At 43.5% G+C, this 20813-nt stretch overlaps 1 protein-coding gene across 2 annotated transcripts in view; it reads right to left on the reverse strand.

The window, feature by feature from the left end:
- Positions 1–20813, reverse strand: part of RARRES1 (retinoic acid receptor responder 1) — a 36752-nt gene that overhangs the window by 4401 nt on the left and 11538 nt on the right. The window contains exons 2-5 of one of the 2 annotated variants that reach the window (XM_050779888.1): positions 13116–13178; positions 10072–10255; positions 4079–4215; positions 1375–1397 (exon numbers count right to left, since the gene is read on the reverse strand). In XM_050779888.1, coding sequence (XP_050635845.1) covers positions 1375–1397; positions 4079–4215; positions 10072–10255; positions 13116–13178 — 407 coding nt within the window. The remainder of the gene's footprint in view (positions 1–1374; positions 1398–4078; positions 4216–10071; positions 10256–13115; positions 13179–20813) is intronic. The other variant, XM_050779887.1, reaches the window with a different exon arrangement.

A 20813-nucleotide genomic window follows, 5' to 3' on the forward strand; every position in this document is an offset into this window, starting at 1 on the left:
GCTCATAGTGTCTTTTAAAAAATCATTGCTTGTTGCTTGTGTTGCTTCTTTTGGTGAAGGGTCACAGGAGACTTTAGTGGCCACTCATTGGCAGAATTTGAAAATCTTTGTGCATATGTACATACTTTTCTTTAAGAGAACTCTAAGCTGAAATGCATATCAACCTTGAAACCAAATATCCTAATTGCTCCAGGGATTTAAATTTGTGTTAGTTTCACTTCAATCCTTTGTGAGTCCTCATTTAATAGGCCCTAAGAGAGAAATGATTTGCCTTGGGTGACCCAGCAAGTCAGCTGCATATTCAACTATTATTTATCTAACACCCAGACATCACAGGGGGGAAAAAAGAAAATCTAAAACTCTAACTCAATGAGCATTCTCCCTCTGCATTTCTGTTTTTGTTTGTTTTGTTTTGTTTTTGAGACAGAATCTTGCTCTGTCACCCAGGCTGGAGTGTACTGGCACAATCTCAGCTCACTGCAATCCCTGCCTCCCGGGTTCAAGCAATTCTCTTGCCTCAGCCTCCCAAGTAGCTGGGACTACAGGCGCCCACCACCACACCTGGCTAATTTTTTGTATTTTTAGTAGAGACAGGGTTTCACCGTGTTAGCCAGGGTGGTCTCCATCTCCTGACCTCATGATCTGCCTGCCTCGGCCTCCCACAGTGCTGGGATTACAGGCGTGAGCCACTGCACCCAGCCTGCATTTCTGCTTTTTAACTGTCTAGTTACACATATGTCCTCACTTTCCTACTTGCAATTTGGTTAAGCCTTATTAGTGGACAGATGATGGACATGAAAGACTGGTTAGAATGGGAGAGAAATACACCTGCTATTTTTTGTACCCTAGTATGTCCTAGTGGTAAAAATGTGTCATATGCAACTGCAAAAGAAAGGGAAACATGTTCGTTATCTCAATGTGTTGCTCTATTCCTATTGTTTTCCTCTCACGTTTACTACAATTAGTTCTGTATTATCTTGACACTATTTTCTATGTTTAAAACAACCTCTTCCCCCTAACTTTAAAATCAGGTACAGTAAAAGCCTCTTGTTGAGGGTGTGGTTATCTTGGTAGATAAGAGTGTGTCAGAAATAGATAGAAACTTATGTAGCAAAAGATAGAAACTTATCTAGCAAAAGAACTGGTACCATATCTTGACTTGTTATGTGGCAACAATCAATTAGATGGTAATTTCTATTTAAAAGCGTTCTATATGGGAAAAGACATGTTCATTTTGATAAGTAAAGACAAAATCTAGGTTTCTAGTTGATGTGTGTTGTACATGTGGTCTTTGGAAAGCAAACCAAACTTTATTATTGGCATTAAAAATGATGACTTAATGCTGAGTAAATCCTGTACTCAGAAGATACTCACTGATGATCCATCCATGGGTGAACCTATGAACAAAACAAATTTTTAAAATTGGTGCTTATGATTAGTTCAGCTTGCCTCTCTGATACTCCCAACACCTTCGCTCTTGTCCTGCTCTCAGCTGATTACTTTGCCTCCTTTTTCACTGAGAAGACAGAAGCAGTTAGAATAGAGCTTCCACAAGATCCCACTTTGATATCTGCCCTCCTAGACTGGGCCACTGTTTCCTGCTTTCCCTCTAGGTGAACTCTCCGTGTTTCTAATATCATCTGGATTAATCACATCCTCTCTTGCCTACTCAAAGATAGTAACTCTAACTTTTCCCTCTCTTTCATGCAATTCCTACTTTGCCTCTCTCTGCCGGACTTCTCCTCATCAACATATAAACATGCTGTTACGTCTCCCAACCAAAAAAAATACAAAGAAAAAACCCTTTCAGCCCTATGCCCACCCATTGTCCAGCTATAGTCCTCTTCCTTCCTTTTACTCTCCTTTATTATAGCTAAATTTCTTGAAAGGATGGAATGTCCACTTCCTCTCCTCTCCTCCCATCCTTTCCTGAACCTACCCCAATCAGGCTTTTGTCCCCACTGTGCCAGTGAGAGGGCTTTTGATAAGCTCTCCATTTGTTGACTTCCAGTTGCTCAGTGAAATGGGCAGTTCTCAGTCCTCATCTTACTTGAGTCTCCAGCAGCATTTAATACTACCAGCCAGTCTTCATCCTTGAAATACTTTTTTTCCCCATACCTCCAACTGCTTAAGTCAGAAGTGTTCCATGATCCAATCCTTTACATAACTTACCTTCTTTGTCTACACTCATTACCTGTGATCTCATCCAGTCTTGTGGCTTTAAATACTATATGGTGACAACTACAGCTGAGACCTCTCCTGTGACCTTTAGACTCTTCTGTCCAGATGATTATACAGATTCTCTGGTTATAGAATTTAGAATGCCCCAAATCAAGATAATTCTCCCTCAATTCTGTTCCTGCTATAAGCTTCCTCAATCGGTAAATGAAAACTCTGTCCTCCCAGTCAATTATGCCAAAATCCTAAAAATCATCCTTAATTCCTCTCATTTCTGATATCCATATCCAACCCATGAGCAAATACTGTCAATCTGCCAGAATCCAAACATCTCTCTAGCCCCATTGCTACCACCCTGGTCCAAGCCAGCGCCAGGCCTTGCCTAGAATATTGCAATACTTTTTTCTTTTTTTTTTGAGACAGAGTCTTGCTCTATAGCCCAGGCGGGAGTGCAATGGTGCGATCTCGGCTCACTGCAACCTCCGCCTCCCTGGTTTAAGTGATTATCCTGCCTCAGCCTCCTGAGTAGCTGGGATTACAGGCACCCGCCACCAAGCCCGGCTCATTTTTCTATTTTGAGTAGAGATGGGGTTTCACCGTGTTGGCCAGGCTGGTCTTGAACTCCTGACCTCAAATAATCCGCCCGCCTTGGCCTCCCAAAGTGTTGGGATTCCAGGTGTGAGCCACTGCACCTGTCCGAATATTGCAACACTTCACTGGTTTTTCTGTTCCTTTATCTCCCTGTTGTCTGTTCTTAACATAGCAGCCATAATGATCCTATTGTAAGTCAGATCATGTCACTCCTCTGGTAAAAACCCTCTAATGGGTAAAAGAGTGAAAGACAAGACTCTTTGAATGGTCTGCAAAGTCTTCCATGAACTGATGCTGTCCACTTGCCCCCCTCCATTTGATCTGTCTCTTGGCATGCTCCCCTCATCACTCAGTTCCAGCCACACCAGCCTCACTGCTATTTCTCCTGCTCTCAGCTAATGACTTTGCCTCCTGTTTCACTGAGAAGACAAAGCAGTTAGAATACAACTTCCACAAACTCCCACCCTGATATCCGTCTGTCCTTTTACCAGTATCTGCACCGCTGTTTCCCTCCAGGTGAACCCTCTGTGTTCCTGAGATCATCTGGATTGATCATATCCTTTCCTGCTTACTCAAAGACGTGAATCTTGCAGCCTCAGCTCCTTCCGTCTGACATTCTCTTTCCTTACGGGAGCAGGGCTCAGCTCACCCTCACTTCCCTTTGGCCTCTACTCCAAAGTCACCTCTGCTCAAATTAGCCTTACTTCAGACTAAGTAGTAATTCTGTCAATACCCTGCATTCCCTGTTCCCCACCTCATTTTTTGGGTTTTCTTAGAGACAGCATCTCACTCTGTTGCCCAGGATGGAGTACAGTAGCGCAATCATAGCTTATTGCAACCTCCAACTCCTGGATCAAGCAATTCTCCCAACTCTGTGTCCCGAGTAGCTGGGACTACAGGCATGTGCCACTACATCTGGCTAATTTTTATTTTCTTTGCAGAGATGAGGCCTTGCTGTGCTGCCCAGGCTGGTCTCAAACTCCTGACCTCAAATGATCCTTCCACCTTGGCTACTTAATTTTTTTTTCATAGCATTTACCATCCTATGATACATATTTATTTATTAGTTCACTGTCTCTTCTCTCACTAGAATTAATCTCAATGAGGGCAGCAACGTTGTGTCTTTGTTTGCAACTGTATCCCCAGCCCCTGAAACAATACTTGGCCCATTGCATGAACTCAAATATTTATTGAAATAAATGTGATTAAAACTCCTGATATGAAATTAGAAGTTCACATGAATTCAGTCTAAGGAGACTGCATTGATTGTAACTCTTGCGGCATAAGTTAATTTTCAGGTTTTTCTTACCCACTGCCTCACACTAGTGAGCTGTGCCAAGTAGTAGTGTGAAACCTGTGTTGTCATCTCCCACATCACGTAAGAGCTTCCAAGGAAAGCCAAATCCCAGATGGGTCTCAGATAGGGGTCAATATGTCCATGATTATCTGAAAGAGACAAAAAAGCACATTTGTATTAATGCATTTTTAAGACAAAATCTCAGAAATTACAGAAATGAAATAGGGTTTAAACTTAGTCATAGCAGTCATCTCTCTCACAGCAAGACCTTGAGCCAGATATGTGATTTGTTTGTATCTGTTTCTATGTTAGTATGTAGATTTATATTCTTCAACTTGCCAAACTGAGTAAATCTATTATAAATCAATGGCCATTTGCTGTACTGTATACATGCAAAAATAAGAGCTACGAAGCCTACATTCTATCAAGCCTATGTCCACAAAGTATCTTGGACCTATCATGTCTTCTCCAAACCCACTGCTACCACCCTTCAGGCCTGGGCTGCTTCTCCCTGAGACCACGGCCACAGTCTGCTACCAAATCTCTCAGATTTCAGTCTTCTCCTTCCAACTGTCTCGCACCTAGCAGCTAAAGTGACTTTTGCATACTCATTACTGAATACTCAAAGATGACATTCAATTTAACTTAAGTCTTGTTAGTTAAGAAGCTTTTTTTTTTAAGAGATAGGGTCTTGCTCTGTTACGCAGGCTAGAATGCAGTGCCACAATTATACTTCACAGTAGCCTTGAATTCCTGGGCTCAAGCGATCCTCCTGCCATGGCCTCCCAAAGTGTTGAGATTACAGGTGAGGGCCACTGTGCTGGCCAAGAAGCATTTTTAGTTAGGTTGAAAAATCTATCACTGATATTCACTGATACAAACCTTACCTTCTGATTTAGGTCTACAGTGAATGTGATGGTGGTCTTTGCTTCCTAGTCTACCAAAATATCTTTGTGCTTCTCTGGTCATTCGCTTTAAAGCTAATCAATGTGTTGGCAGCAACTCTGTCACTCTTGTTTAACACGTGAAGAAATCAGGTGGATTTTTTCTGTGGCATTGTTTTCGGACCTAAAATCTTTCAAATTTGGCAAACATCTTTATTAAAACTTACACAATATTAGACACCGTGAGAGGTTAGGGATACAGTGACTAATAAATTACTGTTTGTGACTTTTAGGAGCTCAAATTTTATGAGATGACTATTCATGAACCATCGTTTTACGCAGTTTTGCAGGGATACTATATTAAGGCCTAATAATAGCACAATACATGAGGAATACTAACAAGCTTATTAGGAAACTAATCCTTCTGGGTAAAGTAATCCTTAGCATAAATTCTCTTCTGTATTGGTAGAACTTGGCTGGTTTGTACTCGGAGGTAATTCAAACAGCATTCATTGATTTCTTGGGATCTGTGAAGGATACCAAGATGGGTCCCCACCCTCCACATGTTGACATGGTGGGGTTATAGTTGATACATTCCTTAAGAGAGGGAGGATCAGAAAGCTGAGGGACAGCAGGGAAGGGACAGGTTTCTTTGGGCTGGAGAGGGTTGGGGGAAACTTCACAGAGATGAGATTTTGGCTGGGCCTTGAATTGCTGTCATGTGTGTGGGGTCTGAGTGAGAAAGCAAGCATGTGAAGGTAGGAAGGCACCAGGCAGGGGCAGCCTAAGTGGCTGGTCTTGATAGAATATACAGTATACTGGCAGGAGATTTTGAAAGGCCTTGTTTGCAGAGATGCCAGAGTGGGTATGAACTGCAGTTGAGTAGTAAGTGTGGAAGATGACTTTGACTGCCGGGTGCGGTGGTTTCAGGGAGAAGCCCAGGCATGAAGGATGGTGACAGTGGATTTGGAGATGACAAGATTAGTCCAAAATACTTTGTGAATGCAGGCTTGATAGGAAATGGCAAGTTATTAAATGTTAGGAGATTAGTTGATAATGACCAAAATTTCTGGATAACTCTAGGAGAATAGTAATACCATTAAATAAATGTAGGACAGAAAGTGGGAACATTTTGGGTGAAAACAAGTTGAGTTTGTTATTAGGTGTATTAAATACAGTGTCAAGAAAGTCATGAAGGTGGATGATGTAAAGTGCTACAGATAGGCCGGGCATGGTGGCTCACGCCTGTAATCCCAGCACTTTGGGAGGCTGAGGTGGGTGGATCACCTGAGGTCAGGAGTTGGAGACCAGCCTTGTGAACAACAACATGGTGAAGCCCCAACTCTATTAAAAATATAAAAATTAGCTGGGCATGGTGGCACACACCTGTAATCTCAGATACTTGGGAGGCTGAAGCAGGAGAATTGCTTGAACCCAGGAGACAGGGGTTGCAGTGAACCAAGATTGCGCCACCACACACTGGACAGAGGGAGACTCTGTCTAAAAAAAAAAAAAAAAAAGTTCTACAGATAAATCAAGAAGGATAAGAAGCAAGATCTGGTGGTTAGGCTTTTTGGTGATCTGGGTGGTCCCTTTATGTACATAGGGTAGAAGCCAAATAGGAAGAGTTTGAGGATGTGGCAATGTGTATAGAATCTACTTTTGACAAGTGGACAGAATAAAGAAAAAGAGGGGGTGATGGGTCAATGAAGAAACTGGTCAACAGAACTCTGATCTTGACGATCTTTATAGGACAAGAGAAGGAACTGGTTGATGAAGGTTCTAAAGGTGGGAAGGATACTGATGGGGCAAAATTATGAAAGAACCAGATAAACTAGAACCAAGGGTATAAATAAAAGGAGTCTTAGAATTAAAGAGAGGGTTGGGGAAGATGTAGCAACTTTGTGAGGTGGGAAGAAATGACAGAATCAAATGTCTCAATCTCAGTAAAGCAGGAGGCAAGACTATCTCTTGAAAGTGCATGAGGCTGGGGTATGGGCCTTGACAAAATGGAAAAGCTTCAACACAGCTGTCTTGTGGAGTGCAGTAAGATGTTAGAAATAAATAGCAGCATTGAGGGCTCAGCACTTGGAGAAATCTTTTAGGAGAAAATACCTGTTGAGAATAAAGCAAAAGGTATTTGTTGCCCTTCATTGTCATCATATCACCCTTACGTGACATGTAAGTTTTTTGGTTCCATAATGCTTTCCTGTTAATATCGAAGTGCCTTCATACTTGGAACTAAGGACTTTTCAGTACTCTTCACTGGCTTTTCTGTGTAATTTATTTAACCTGGTAATGTCATTTTTGCCTGTCACCATACGATAAGTAATCAGTAGGGAGCTGTGACTATTTTTACAGATGTTATTGTAGAAAGTGTGTTTTGGACTTCTACTTCCTGACAAGAATATCAGCATTTCACGAATGAATTTGTTTTTCCTCACTGCTATGAGGAGCTGAACCATTAGAACTTCAGAACATTATGTAATACAAGACTCTGAATTCAACATCTTGGATATAAACTCTTTTGCTTATTTTGCTGTTAAGAGGTTTCCCATCATTCCTGTCTTCATTGACTGAAAACTTCCTTGATCCAACTCATCATCACATGTTCTATCTTATGGTGCTGCTGTGAGTTCAGATTTGTGAAATCAAAACCCATGACCCTAGAAGATAAATCAATTATACTAAATACTGTTAATAGTGAGAACATTTGAAAGGATAAGTGCTGGCAACACTGCTGTAGAATCACTTTGACAGACACAACTTCAGCTGGTTATTCCTAGGTCTTCAGTCTTGCACTCTGTATGTAGTATACTTGGATTCATCACTAGGAAGTTTGCAAATTCATTAGAAGTGAAACTTTTACTCATAAAAAGCAGACAACTCAAGGGGGGAAAAATGTGGAGCAAGGATATTCCAAAATGGATTAGATCTTCTCACTTACACTTATCCATTGTACTACAACAGTCCAATGCCTTGGATTGATTAAATACTGAATAGGAATCTGCTGAGATTTTTTTTTTTTTTTTTTTTTTTTTTTTTTTAATTTGAGACAGAGTCTCACTCTGTTGCCCAGGCTGGAGTGCAGTGGTGCAATCTCAGCTCACTGCAACCTCCGCCTCCTGGGTTCAAGCGAGTCTTCTGCCTCAGCCTCCCAAGTAGCTGGGACTACAGGTGCCCGCCACCATGCCCGGCTAATTTTTTGTGTTTTTAGTAGAGACAGGGTTTCACCGTGTTAGCCAGGATAGTCTCAATCTCCTGACCTCGTGATCCACCTGCCTCAGCCTCCCAAAGTGCTGGGATTACAGGCGTGAGCCACCACGCCCGGCCCCCCTGAGATTTGAACTTGGGAAAATTTACCTTATCTAAAACCAAACCTTTTTGGTTTTAAGTAATTTTACATACACAGACAAGCTATAGATAGCACCATTAAATGTCTCTGCCAAATTTACTATGACAGCAAAACTTACAAGTTTTTTGATGAAAAGTTGCCCCCTATTAAAAAGTTTTTTGAAGTTTCACAGTAGCTACATTAAGTTAGATTATTATAGAATGGCCCCTATGGATATACAGGACTTATTAACTAAACATAATTCAGTTAACCTGCGCTGTTAAAGAGTGTCTAAAATCTCATGATCCTGTGGCAAATATTCAAAGAAAAGATCCAATACAATTTCTAAAATTTGTGTATGAAGGAGTATAGATAAGCCCTATTTTCCCAACTAAAGGAAAACAATCCCTAAATAAGTATAGATTTATAAGTATCAGTCATCAGCTCATTTATTTCAAGCAATACTAAATATAAACAAATTCTGCTACAACGTGAGATTTTAATTGCTCCCCTTGATTCCTAAGCACAGGATTTGATCCGAGTTGTCAGATAACTATCATGTGAGAATCATTCAGAGTTCAGAATTTTAGAAATGCAAGAAGCAGTATTCCACTTGGAAGTTTTTAAGGACATTTCATCTCAGTAAATCGATGGGGAACAGAGACATTCAGGAATGGAGACTGCAGAGCCTCCAGTATTGACATGGGTTTGCCACAGAATCTGGGCAAATGAGTGAACTGTGGGAGAGGGTGGGGTGATGAATGCTGCTGCGGTCAGACATCAAGCTTAATACCCAAGAGCAAGGCCAGAGATGACTTCTGTGGTTTTGAAAATTGGATTTGCCAGTAAAAGTGCTGAGTCTCAACTGCTGCCCACACATTCTGGTGAGGGCAGGAACAAATGAGCTCTGCTTCAGTTCAGCTGAGTCACTTCAGAGGGCAGGGCTCCTTTGTTAGAGACAGCACCACTGCCCGTTAACTACTGACCTGAAATGAGATAAACGTGACTCCCCTGCAGCATCCCAGAGAGCGCTCACCCGGCCCTAGGGCACAAGGCTGTGATGAGCAGAGTGGAGGCTCTGGAGGCTGTCGTCTAAAGTTTCCAAAGCCACTGCCAAGAACAGAGATGTCATCTCAGCTCCTGGACTCAACCCAGAGAACAGCACCCCTATATGCATATCCTATTTCAAAATCCTGTACCTCTTACCTGGGGGTTCAGTTCTTACTGTACCCCTCATTCTGGGATGGAAAATGAGGAGGTTTTTTTTTTTTTTTTTGGAGGTGGAGTTTTGCTCTTGTTGCCCAGGCTGGAGTGCAGTGGCACAGTCTCAGCTCCCTGCAACCTCCACCTCCTGGGTTCAAGGGATTCTCCTGCCTCAGCCTCCTGAGTTGCTGGGATTACAGCTGTGGGCCACCACGCCTGGCTAATTTTTGTATTTTTAGTAGAGTCGGGGTTTCACCATGTTGGTCAAGCTGGCCTCGAACTCCTGACCTCGTGATCTGCCTGCCTTGGCCTCCCAGAGTGCTGGGATTACAGGTGTGAGCCACCATGCCTGACTCGAAAATGAGGAGATTAAAGGGATACATACTGTTGGTGGAGTTACTGCATTGGACTAGAGATGAAGAACAGAAAGATGATACCTCTGAGTTTTGTTTAAATTATGAGGGATACCACAATCTTCAGTTGAATGAAAGTGCCACTTTAGGGATAAAAACTTAAATGATCTATTAAAGATTTAGTTATTACATACATTCCTGAATATAGAAATTCCAAATGCCAATTCATACCAGGTATGCTGACTATCTCCAAGGGGTTTTTCAGTTGCTTCATTTGCTTGTAAAGCAGGTAATCCTCCTGTTGTCTTTTCTTTTTCTCGATGAGCCGTGTACAAGTTACATTGATGGCTGGTCTGGGTTTCTGATTCTTGAAAACCACTCGAGCAGAACATTTCCCCAAACGTCCCTCACCTTCCTGAAGTAAAGACTTTGGAATTAAACAGGATACTTTCTTATCACCTCCCACTCACCCCAATACACACAAGCACACACAAGATTGAGAAGAGTTCATTGTACAAAGTGGGCAGGCTCTGGCATCAATAGATGGTAGTGAGTTTTACTTTATAGAAAGTGGTTTTTGTACTCACAGCTGAATACAACAGTCCTTCTCTTTGCTATCATTTAAACTCTTGTCTTCTGATTGTGACTTTATCAAATGATGCGGGGCATATTTCCAAAGAAATATCATCGACATCCATTGAGCGCTGCTTGGCTGAAACCTCTAGGGTAGTGGCCACTTTACTGTCTAATGTGGACCAACATAATGCTTAGGTGGACCTCAAAGTTACTAACGATCTAGATGAAGCTGTCTCCTATTTACAAAAATAACAACAACGTCTTCGTGCTGCCTTATGAATTAGGTCCTCTTATTCCACTTTGGAAGATTAAGATACTGAAGTTTCAGAAGGAACCTACTCCATGTCTCACAGCTAATAAGCCAGGGCTTTACCTCACCTCTGTCTAACACTGAAACCCAGGCTCTCTGTACTAACTTCATCTCTCAATGCCAAGATCTAATCCAGAAGAAATGGGGGCACCGATCATCCACATGGGATTCATTCAACTACCTGAGTAATGTTTATTTGCACTCATGTTTTTTTTTTTTTTTTTTTTTTTTTTTTGAGATGGAGTCCCACCTGGGTGGGAGTGCAATGGCGCGATCTCGGCTTACTGCAACCTCTGCCTCCTGGGTTCACGTGATTCTGCCTCAGCCTCCTGAGTAGCTGGGATTACAGGTGCCCACCACCATGCCCGGCTAATCGTTTGTATTTTTAATAGAGACGGGGTTTCACTATGTTGGCCAGACTGGTCTCGAACTCCTGTCCTTGTGATCCTCCCCGCTTGGCCTCCCAAAGTGCTGGGATTACAGGCATGAGCCACTGCCCCCAGCCTTGCATTCATGTTTAAATGTAGATGTTCTGGATATTCTGGGCTCTCCCTCACTTATTTTACAATCCAGAAACATCTGGAGCTTCAACTAGACATCAGATGTATGACTCATTTCTCGCATAGTGGTTCTTCCCCCTTTTAAGGAATTCCCCAGTTTCCTCAATCAGATAATAAAAGCCAGGGAACCTATTCCCTGAAAAATGCACATATCAACACTGTGCCTAGAATTTGAGGAAGTTCATGGGCCACTAGTCTTGGCCCTCCTCAAATCCAACTCTCGTTGGCTGGTTGTGTAGTTGAGGCAATAATCTTCTTTTTACTTTTGTGATTGTTTAAACTGGGTGAAGTCCCAGTGAAAACAACCACCAAAAAGAAAAAGAAAAAAGTCCATGAGGAAACAAATTGTAATGAAAATGCTATCTGCACTTGAGCCCAGAAGTCAAGGTTGCCGTGAGCCATGATCGTGCCACTTCACTCCAGAGCAAGACCCTGTCTCAAAAAGAATAAATAAAAATTAAAAATTAAAAAATTGGATCTGCTTAATAAGCGTATTTCTAAAACTACTTCAAAAAACTGAGAAACACTTTCCAGTGGGCAACTTTTCCTCCTGCGAGTGCTGGTTTTGAGTGAGAGGGAATTTCAGCACTGCTTTAAGATGTTAATTATTGGTGCAACATAGGAAAACAGTGAAGGAAGCATTCAGGAAGGGGCAGAAGGAGGCTAGTACATGGCCTCCTCTGTTGTCGAAGCCATTTCCAGAGAAGAGAAAAGGAACCAGGTACTGCCCCCTTTCATTTTCCTTTCCATTTCCCTCTCAAAACATCTCCATGGAATCAAAGCCGTTGCCGGAGGATAAAAGAGCTGCCCTTCACCCCCTGAAATGAAACGTTTCAATTAGCTGGCTGTGCTCTTAATGCATCTACAGGATCAAATCCAGGGAAGCATATTGTTGGTGAAAATAATCTAGTAATTGTATTCTCTCTAGCGTTAACACTTTCAGTTTGCAACACTAACAATCAAAGACATCTTTCGTATGCTTTAAGGAAATTTTAATTCGTAGGTTAATAAAGTCAGAACATACTGCTGTCATGTTGGAACTTGGGTACTGGTGAGCATTCTTCCAGAAGCATGGGGTTGGGGAGTCATGCCTTCACTCCCGAAACTCTGCCACCCTGGAACACTTTAATCCTGGATGCTGCCTGCTCCAGGCTGCTTCTCAGCACAAGACAAAGAGCCATTTGGGCTGGTCTCCTCTCCGCCCATGCTCTGATTGCCGCCTTTCAGCTTGACCCAGCACAAGGAAACTCATCTGGCTCTAATTTATGAGTTTTCTCTTTACTGTCTTCTGAAAACAGGGAAAAGGAAACTTGGCAAAGCATGGTCTGCTTGGCCAAAGCTGTAGTGAGGCTAATAACGGCTGGAGCACATGCTGGTGTTTTACAGAGTGCCTCTGTGTATGTTAGCTCAGGGGGTTGGTCTCACGCTATGCTGGCAAGAAATGTCACCATCTGACAGGAAGAGAATAAGTTGGCATTTGAGAGTGAGTCATTCTCAGGACTCTGAGGAGCTAGGAGGGATACCAGAGGGAGCATGAAATTCTCTTCCAGGGGTCCCAAGGAAGAGGAAGGTGATGGCTTATATGGATTGTTTTAAATGCAACCCTGCGTAAGACCATGAAGTTGAAGTAGTTAAACATTGAGCTCTTGCCTAGTTCTGTTCTTTAGTTCTTGATGACAAATAGCAACCAAATCAGGAAGAAACAGAACCAAATCAGGAAGAAACAAAACCAAACCTCCTGATCACTATATATTAAGATTCTCACTGTTTTACAAAGCCATATTTATAGCAGTTGCTAATAGGATACTTTGCCAGTTGTGGCAGCTTACCTCTGGTTTGTAGCGCTCTGTGCTGAAGACCACGTCAACTTTACATCCCTCTTTTGGATTAATCTGGAACACAGAAGCTGAATCTTAGTCTAGTAGAAGCTCCCTTAAACATCTTCATATCCAGGAATCACACTCTTAGGATAACATGGCACGCAAATGGTAGCTGTAGCATTTATACCTGAATAAAATTGGTGATTGCTTGGAAGAAAGATCTCAAATTTTATTCTGATTGTGCCACTCTGCTTGCTTGTTTGATGCCTTTTCACAAAGAGGGAGGTTGAGAAAGGGAAACGGTTGCGTTCCGACTGGAGTGGCTTTGTGAGAAATGAACAGGTGTGTGCAGGGAGCTGGAGGGAATTCCTTCATCCCCAACTCCTCAGTGCCTGCTCCACGCCCCGTCCTGGTGCCACATGAGCGAGCAGGACGGACGAGGACTTGCTCTTCTGCCACCCACAGCCCAATGGGGGATGCTGGCAACAAACACATAACAAATAATTTAGATGCTTTCAGGGGCTGATGAGTGAAGAAAGAGAGCAGTGGTGTAGGAAGGTGCTTGGCATGAGGTGATCTCAAAGAGGAGACCGGCAGGACAGGAAGGAAGCAGCCACGCCAGATCTAGGTGGCGGATGCCCGGTACAGGCAGAGGGGACCCACAAGCGCAGGCGTGAGGTGGAACTTCAGTCTGCGACAGGATGAATCACCAACACTGAAGAAGTCTTCCAATGCTATACTCTTTCTTCCCTTTGCAGTTTTTACAGGCAAGCATAGTTTTAAACTTCTGAAATGTTAATGTGTAGCCTTTTAAAACTGTTGAATTGATTCCAATGCATATTTTGGAATATGCATATCTATGTCATTATGGCAATTTAAACTGTTTAGAAGAAGTTTATATTATTTGCCATCTTTTTTTTAAGAGAGCAAAATGATAAATCAGTAAAAGAAATATTTCCTAGAGAGGAAAGGGAACTTGCTGTTGTATAGAGCTGAAGTTACTTCAATAGCATTGATTAAGGTTAGACTCTGGAAACACTAGTTTCCTTTGAATCTTAGCATAGCAATGCAATAACCAAACAACATTATTTTATTTTAAATAGACCGGATAGCATCCATTCCTATTATAGATTCTTAAAAAATGCTGGGAAACTGGAGAAGGGAAGGAAAGGATTCCTTGGCAATTATTTATGTAGGGAATATTTAAACTTGTACATGTATAGATGTTGCTGGGGAAGGGAGGGAATTCCTGAGAGCACTGCACACAGAGCAGTTTGCTGAGGGCTTCTTGTCAGTCTTCAAATGAGTTCGGTTGTAAGCTGAAGCACTGATTTTGGTTTACACAATGCACACACACGAGTCTGTCTATTCACTCATTTCACTGTTCACCAACTACTATGCCAGGCCTTGGGGAGATATAAGGAAATATGACATCCAGCCCCGCCTTTCCTTCTATCTTGGAAACAGGTTTGTAGTGTAGCTGATCAGTGCGGCTGAGCACAGCCTGTGTGAGGGTGCTGAGTTTAGGAGGCTTTCTAGAGTGGGTGAGGCCTAAGCTAACTCTTTGAGGAGCCAGTGTTAGCCAGACAAAGGTGTGGGAGTGGGATGTAGGAGCTGGAATTCCAGGGGGACAGTGAAGCTGGAGAAAAGGTGTCTGGGGAGGTGGGTGCAAGGGCATGGAAAGCCACACTTTGTTGAAGATGACTTGGAACTTGATCCCAAAGTCTGGAAGAGCAACATTAAACATATCCACAGTACACAGGGTGTTGTGAACAGTAGGATACGGCATAAACAGAGCTTAGGACAGTGCCTGGGTCAGGGTAAAATTCAATGTCTGTTCACTATTTTTATTATTACTAAAATAAACAGGCATGAGAGAGCAGAAGAACTGGGCTAAACACAAGAGACTGACCCAAGTTGAAGGATAGGGGACGTTATATAACATGTTCTCCCATCAAGGTTGCTCCTGAAACACCCAATGAGTAGTGAAAGACTGTAGACAAGGCTCCCATGCCCTCCATCTCAAAGATTCCTCAAGTTCAGCATCTTTAGTACCTGCCAATGTGGGAGGAACACAAGGCTGAGGCTTCCTGCCTCTCACGCTCCCAGCCACATGGGCACCTGCAAACAACTAACACTCAGAAGGCAACACTTCTGCTTGCCAGTGGGTTCTAAGCCTTGAATGGGTCAGTGCACCAGCCCTGCCCCTGCTACGTGCACCGCAGCACCTGGGAGTCTGCCTGTCCTGTTGAGTAGGGGTACAGCTTCCTGCAGAGGAGTCAGCGACGCCCTCAGGTTTCTAGCTGTGAGGTGGGCAGGGGTGGGCACGGAGGCCATTCACGAGATGAGGAGGAAGCTGAGTTGGGTGGGTTCAATCTCTGGCACAGGGGGACATTTGAGATGTCTCGGAAAATGCTGAGGGTTATAGAAGTAGGATCAGCAGAGGTGGTGGTGAAAGCCATGGAATTTGATGCAACCCCCCAGGGAAGATGTGTAGAATAAGAATCCTGAGGAACATCAGCTTTCACATCAGTGATACATTGGGGCATGGTTATATGCTATGCAAAAAGATTCACTCAAGTCTTCCTTATTCTTGATATAATTGTGCATATTTTAAATACAGGACTTAAGGTATGATTTGACGCAACAGTGTTCTGGAAACACATGGAGGCAAAGTGAGAAGGGCTTTGAGCTTGTGTGGAGTCTGTGCTTTTAAAGAGTTATTTTCTTTGCTGATTTGATTTCTTTATTTTGTTTTAAGGAGGCACTTTTTTATTTATTTTATTTTATTATTATTTTTTTTTGTGGAGGCAGAGTCTCGCTCTGTCACTCAGGCTGGAGTACAAGTGGCATGATCTCAGCTCACTGCAACCTCCGCCTCCTGGGTTCAAGCAATTCTCCTGCCTCAGCCTGCTGAGTAGCTGGGACTACAGGTGCACACTGCCACACCCGGCTAATTTTTGGTATTTTAGTAGAGACGGGTTTTCACCGTGTTGCCCAGGCTGGTCTCGAACTCCTCACCTCAGGCAATCTGCCTGCCTTGGCCTCCCAAAGTGCTAGGATTATAGGCGTGACTCACTGCACCCAGTGAACAAGGCCTCTTAAAAGTGTCCACATTTCATCCAAAATAAAATTTTTATATTTTTGGTTGTACTTATCATGTATCAAGACACAGTGCTTTTATCTCTCACAGAGGCCTCTCTCTTCTCCTTTCCTCTGAGTCACAAGCGCCCCGTGCTGCTTTGCTCTGGTGAGATGAGCCACGCACAGCCACAGGCCTGTGTGTGAGGTGGGTGGGAGCCAGGGCCACCTTCCTCTGGATGCGGTGTCTCGCACTTGCTCTCCAGTGGTTTTAGGATTGTGTTGGACTTTGGCTCTCCTTGATTTAAAATGTTCTGTGATAAACGGGTCCTTGTTGTTCAACATCACTCCATGATTTCAGCTTCTACCTTATTCCAAGTACTGTGCTGGGTGCAGGAACGAGAGCAAAACAGCAGCAGCTGCTCTCAGGGCAGCCTATCGGAGAGGGCCTTAAGTAGAGCATTGTAGGAGTGATTATTTGATTGTGGCTGACTTAAGAGCTATGAAAGGATAGCTGGAGAATTAATCTAGTCTAGAGATCAGGGAAGCGACATTTGAGCTGAACTCCAAAGATGAAGAAGGAATTGGTCTTGGTTGGGGGAGGAGAGCTGGCAAGGGTCTGAGGAGCAGCCATGGGGCTTCAGGGCAGAAAGACTGGAGCTGGAGCTGGGACGTAAGCGGCTGACTGGGTGGCAAGAGCCACACCTGCAGGCCACAGAGAGGATTTTGTCCTGAGAGAAATGGAAAGCTAGGGACGAGAAGGAGGGATTTTGAAAAGATCCCTCTAGCTGGAGTGTGGAGAATGATGCTGGAGTGAGGAGTTGTGCAGAATGAATGCAGAGAGAGCAGGAGGCTGGCTGAGGGGGCGGGGGAGAGGTGAGGACAGTGGAAATGGAGAGAAGCATATGGTGGATCAAGTATACCAGGTTGCCCCCCAGCCAGGCTGCAGCAGGCCACCCTCACACCAGCTGTGTGAGAGTAGTCATAAACCATCAAACCCCAAGTCCTATCAGAAAGTAAAAAATAAGCAGGTAATTCAAGATCAGAAATCATCACTAGAATACAACATTTTACATTAAGACAATTTTTTTTTTTTTTTTTTTTTTTTTTTTTGAGACAGAGTCTCGCTCTGTCACCCAGGTTGGAGCACAGTTGTGTCATCTCAGCTCACTGCAACCTCTGCCTCCTGGGTTCAAGAGATTCTGCTGCCTCAGTCTCCCAAGTAGCTGGGACTACAGGCACATGCCACCATGCCTGGCTGACTTTTTGTATTTTCAGTAGAGACGGAGTTTCACCGTGTTAGCCAGGATGGTCTTGATCTCCTAACCTCGTGATCTGCCTGCCTCAGCCTCCCAAAGTGCTGGGATTACAGGCGTGAGCCACTGCGCGCGGCCTTAAAACATTTTTAACATTGTGTCATTTAAAAGATGCTTGTGTGTACAGAATAATGCAAGTAGCCCAATAATTGGGCCAGTTGCCTGCTACTGTTCTAAGCACCCTACATGTATTAAGTACGCTAACAAAGCTCTGAAGGCCTACTCAAACTCATTAGTAATTACAGGAACATAGAAATGTAAATTAAATAAGCAATGAGTTAGTACAGTACCATTAGTAGACTGGCACTCAGAAAGTGGACAGGGCCCATTGCTGGGTGGGGTCTGGGCTTTACGACTGCAGTCTGGCCTATGCAATCTGGCATATGTGGTCAAATCAAGTTTATGTGTGAATGCCCTATGACCTAGACATACTACTCTGGGCAAGTATCCCAGAGAAATTGTGATGGAGGTCTGTGAAGAAACTGACTCATACAAGGATGTTCACTGAGGCATCATGTGGGGAGGTGAGGCTTTGGAGGCACCCACCTCATAAAGACCTCTGGTCTTGCCCAGGGATGCTCCCTCTGGGACTTACACAACAGGTTGTTACAGCCAGATGGTGTAAAGCTAATCCATTCAATTCAAAGCCATGAGAAAAGTAAGTAGACATTTTTGAAACAGCCAAATCTGACATGAGGCAAAGGTGACCAACAATTCTAGCTTTCCTGAGGAAAGGAGGATTCCTGTAATGTAGATTACAGTGATTTCATTCCTTTCCCCCACATACTGCCAGAACTGTCCATCTGTGAAACAGATCAGGAAACTTGAATCCCTCTCTTTATAGACAGCCAAAGGCAGAGCATATTGTTCCAATATTTTTCAGAAAAGGGCTATTTAATAAGAAAAAGCAAGCAAATGACCATATGACTGTATAACCTGAAGAACTCAATTAGTAGCTCTTCACTGAAGGTTTTTTAAAAAATATGTATAAAAGGGGTCTTGTATACTACAGCCTGGAACTAAATTCTTCGTAATCATGGGCCAATAATAACATGGTTTATGCTCTAATCTTTTTTATTTTTATTTTATTTTAATTAATTAATTAATTAATTAATTAATTTTGAGACAGAGTCTCACTCTCTCACCCAGGCTGGAGTGCAATGGTGCAGTCTTGGCTCACTGCAACCTCCACCTCCCAGGTTCAAGCAGTTGTCTTGCCTCAGCCTCCCAAGAAGCTGGGATTACAGGCGTTTGCCACCATACCACCATACCCGGCTAATCTTTCTATTTTTAGCAGATACAGGGTTTTACCATGTTGGCCAGGCTGGTCTCAAACTCCTAACCTCAGGTGATCCATCTGCCTCGGCCTCCCAAAGTGCTGGGATTACAGGTGTGAGCCACTGCACCTGGCCATTACTTTTTGTATGTTTATTTAACAGGTGATTTTTGGCCCCACTGGTCAGTGAGAAGTGGCAGTCCCATCCCCCGCCCCATATACCTTCCACCTCCTGTTCCTGGTATGCCATACCACCATGTACTCTTTTTTCTTTGTTTGTTTGTTTTTTTTGAGACGGAGTCTCTGTCACCCAGGCTGGAGTGCAGTGGTGCGATCTCAGCTCACTGCAAGCTCCGCCTCCCGGGTTCACACCATTCTCCTGCCTCTGCCTCCCAAGTAGCTGGGACTACAGGCGCCCGCCACCACGCCTGGCTAATTTTTTGTATTTTTAGTAGAGACGGGGTTTCACCGTGTTAGCAAGGATGGTCTCGATCTCCTGACCTCATGATCCACCCGCCTCTGCCTCCCAAAGTGCTGGGATTACAGGTGTGAGCCACTGCGCCCGGCCTCCACCATGTACTCTTCAGGGACTGATCAACACTTTGAGTTTGGTTTGATTTACAATCAGTTTGGAGGGAAAAAGGCCACTTTCAAAGACGTATTTGAGAGAGAGTACAATGGAATGCCTTCAAAGACCTGAACTCATCACCCTAGATTTTATTTATTTTTTGGTAAATGTTCCTCAAATCCTTAGCAAATCAATATTAAGCATTCATTCAGTGCTTACATATGAAGCATCCTGCCACCATCAGAGGGAATCATGATAAAAGCGATTGTTATACTCTTACTATGTGCCTCACCTGACCCAACATGGTACCTGTGTACTAACTTATTATTCACTAAAGCCCTTTAGTAGGTATGATTGTCATCACCATTTTAAAGATGAAGAAATGGAGCCACTTGACCAAAGTTAAGGAATTGGCCAAAGTCACAACACAGGAAGCAGGAAAACTGGCCTGCAGAGCCCCTGTTCTTCCTGAATACTACACAGAACTGCCCAGAAAAACAGAGCCCAGCAACCTCTCTAAGAAAAGGAAGAATAAAAGCTGGCTGCTGGAATGTGTGTGTGAGAAAGAGAGAGAGTGCAAGCACACTGTGATGCTCTTGGACTGTGCTTGTAACCAAGGTCCCTGTGGACAGGAACCCCTCCAAACCTTCCTCTGGAAGGGAGACTGCCAGGCATGGTGTGTGTATTAGTGTGCTAGGGCTGCTATAACAAAGTACCACAAACTAGGTGGCTTAAAACTATGGATATTTATTCTCATACAGTTCTGGAGGCAAGAAGGCCAATCTCAAGGTGTCAGTAGGGCGATGCTTCCTCTGAGACTCTGGATAGAATCCCTCCTTGCCTCTTTCTAGTTTCAGATGGTGGCTTTCAATCTTGGTTCTTTGTTTTGCAACTGAGTCACTCCAATCTCTGTCTCTATTATTGTTTGTTTGTTTGTTTTTGAGGTGGGTCTTGCTCTGTTCACCCAGGCTGGAGTGCAGTGGTGCAATCATAGCTCACTGCAGCCTCAAACTCCTGGGCTCAAGGGATCCTCCAGGCTGCCTTTATCTTTAAATGATGGTCTTCCCCTGAGTCTGTTTGCATATCCACATGGCCTTAATATTATATAAGGACACCAGCCATTGGATTTAGGGCCCATTCTAATCCAGTATGACTTCATCTTAACTTGATTACATCTTCAAAGACTCTGTTTACAACTAAGGTCACATTCCTAGTCACTGAGGGTTAGAACTTTTTGGATATAACATTTCTTTTTAGAAGACACACCTCAACCCATAACAGATGGAAGTAAAGGTGATCTGAGACTTTAGAAGGAGCCCCTGGATGCAGACCCTTTCAGACAAGGTATAAATGAAAGCATGACCCAGTGCAGGTGGGGACATCTCCAGGAAAGACTAGGATTAGAAAAGCCAAGAGAGAGGGAGAGGGTGCTCTGGAAAGGTAGCTTGTGTGCCAGGGCATGGAAG

The sequence above is a fragment of the Macaca thibetana genome, chromosome 2, assembly GCF_024542745.1.
Source record: "Macaca thibetana thibetana isolate TM-01 chromosome 2, ASM2454274v1, whole genome shotgun sequence".
NCBI classification, from domain to species: Eukaryota; Metazoa; Chordata; class Mammalia; order Primates; family Cercopithecidae; genus Macaca; species Macaca thibetana.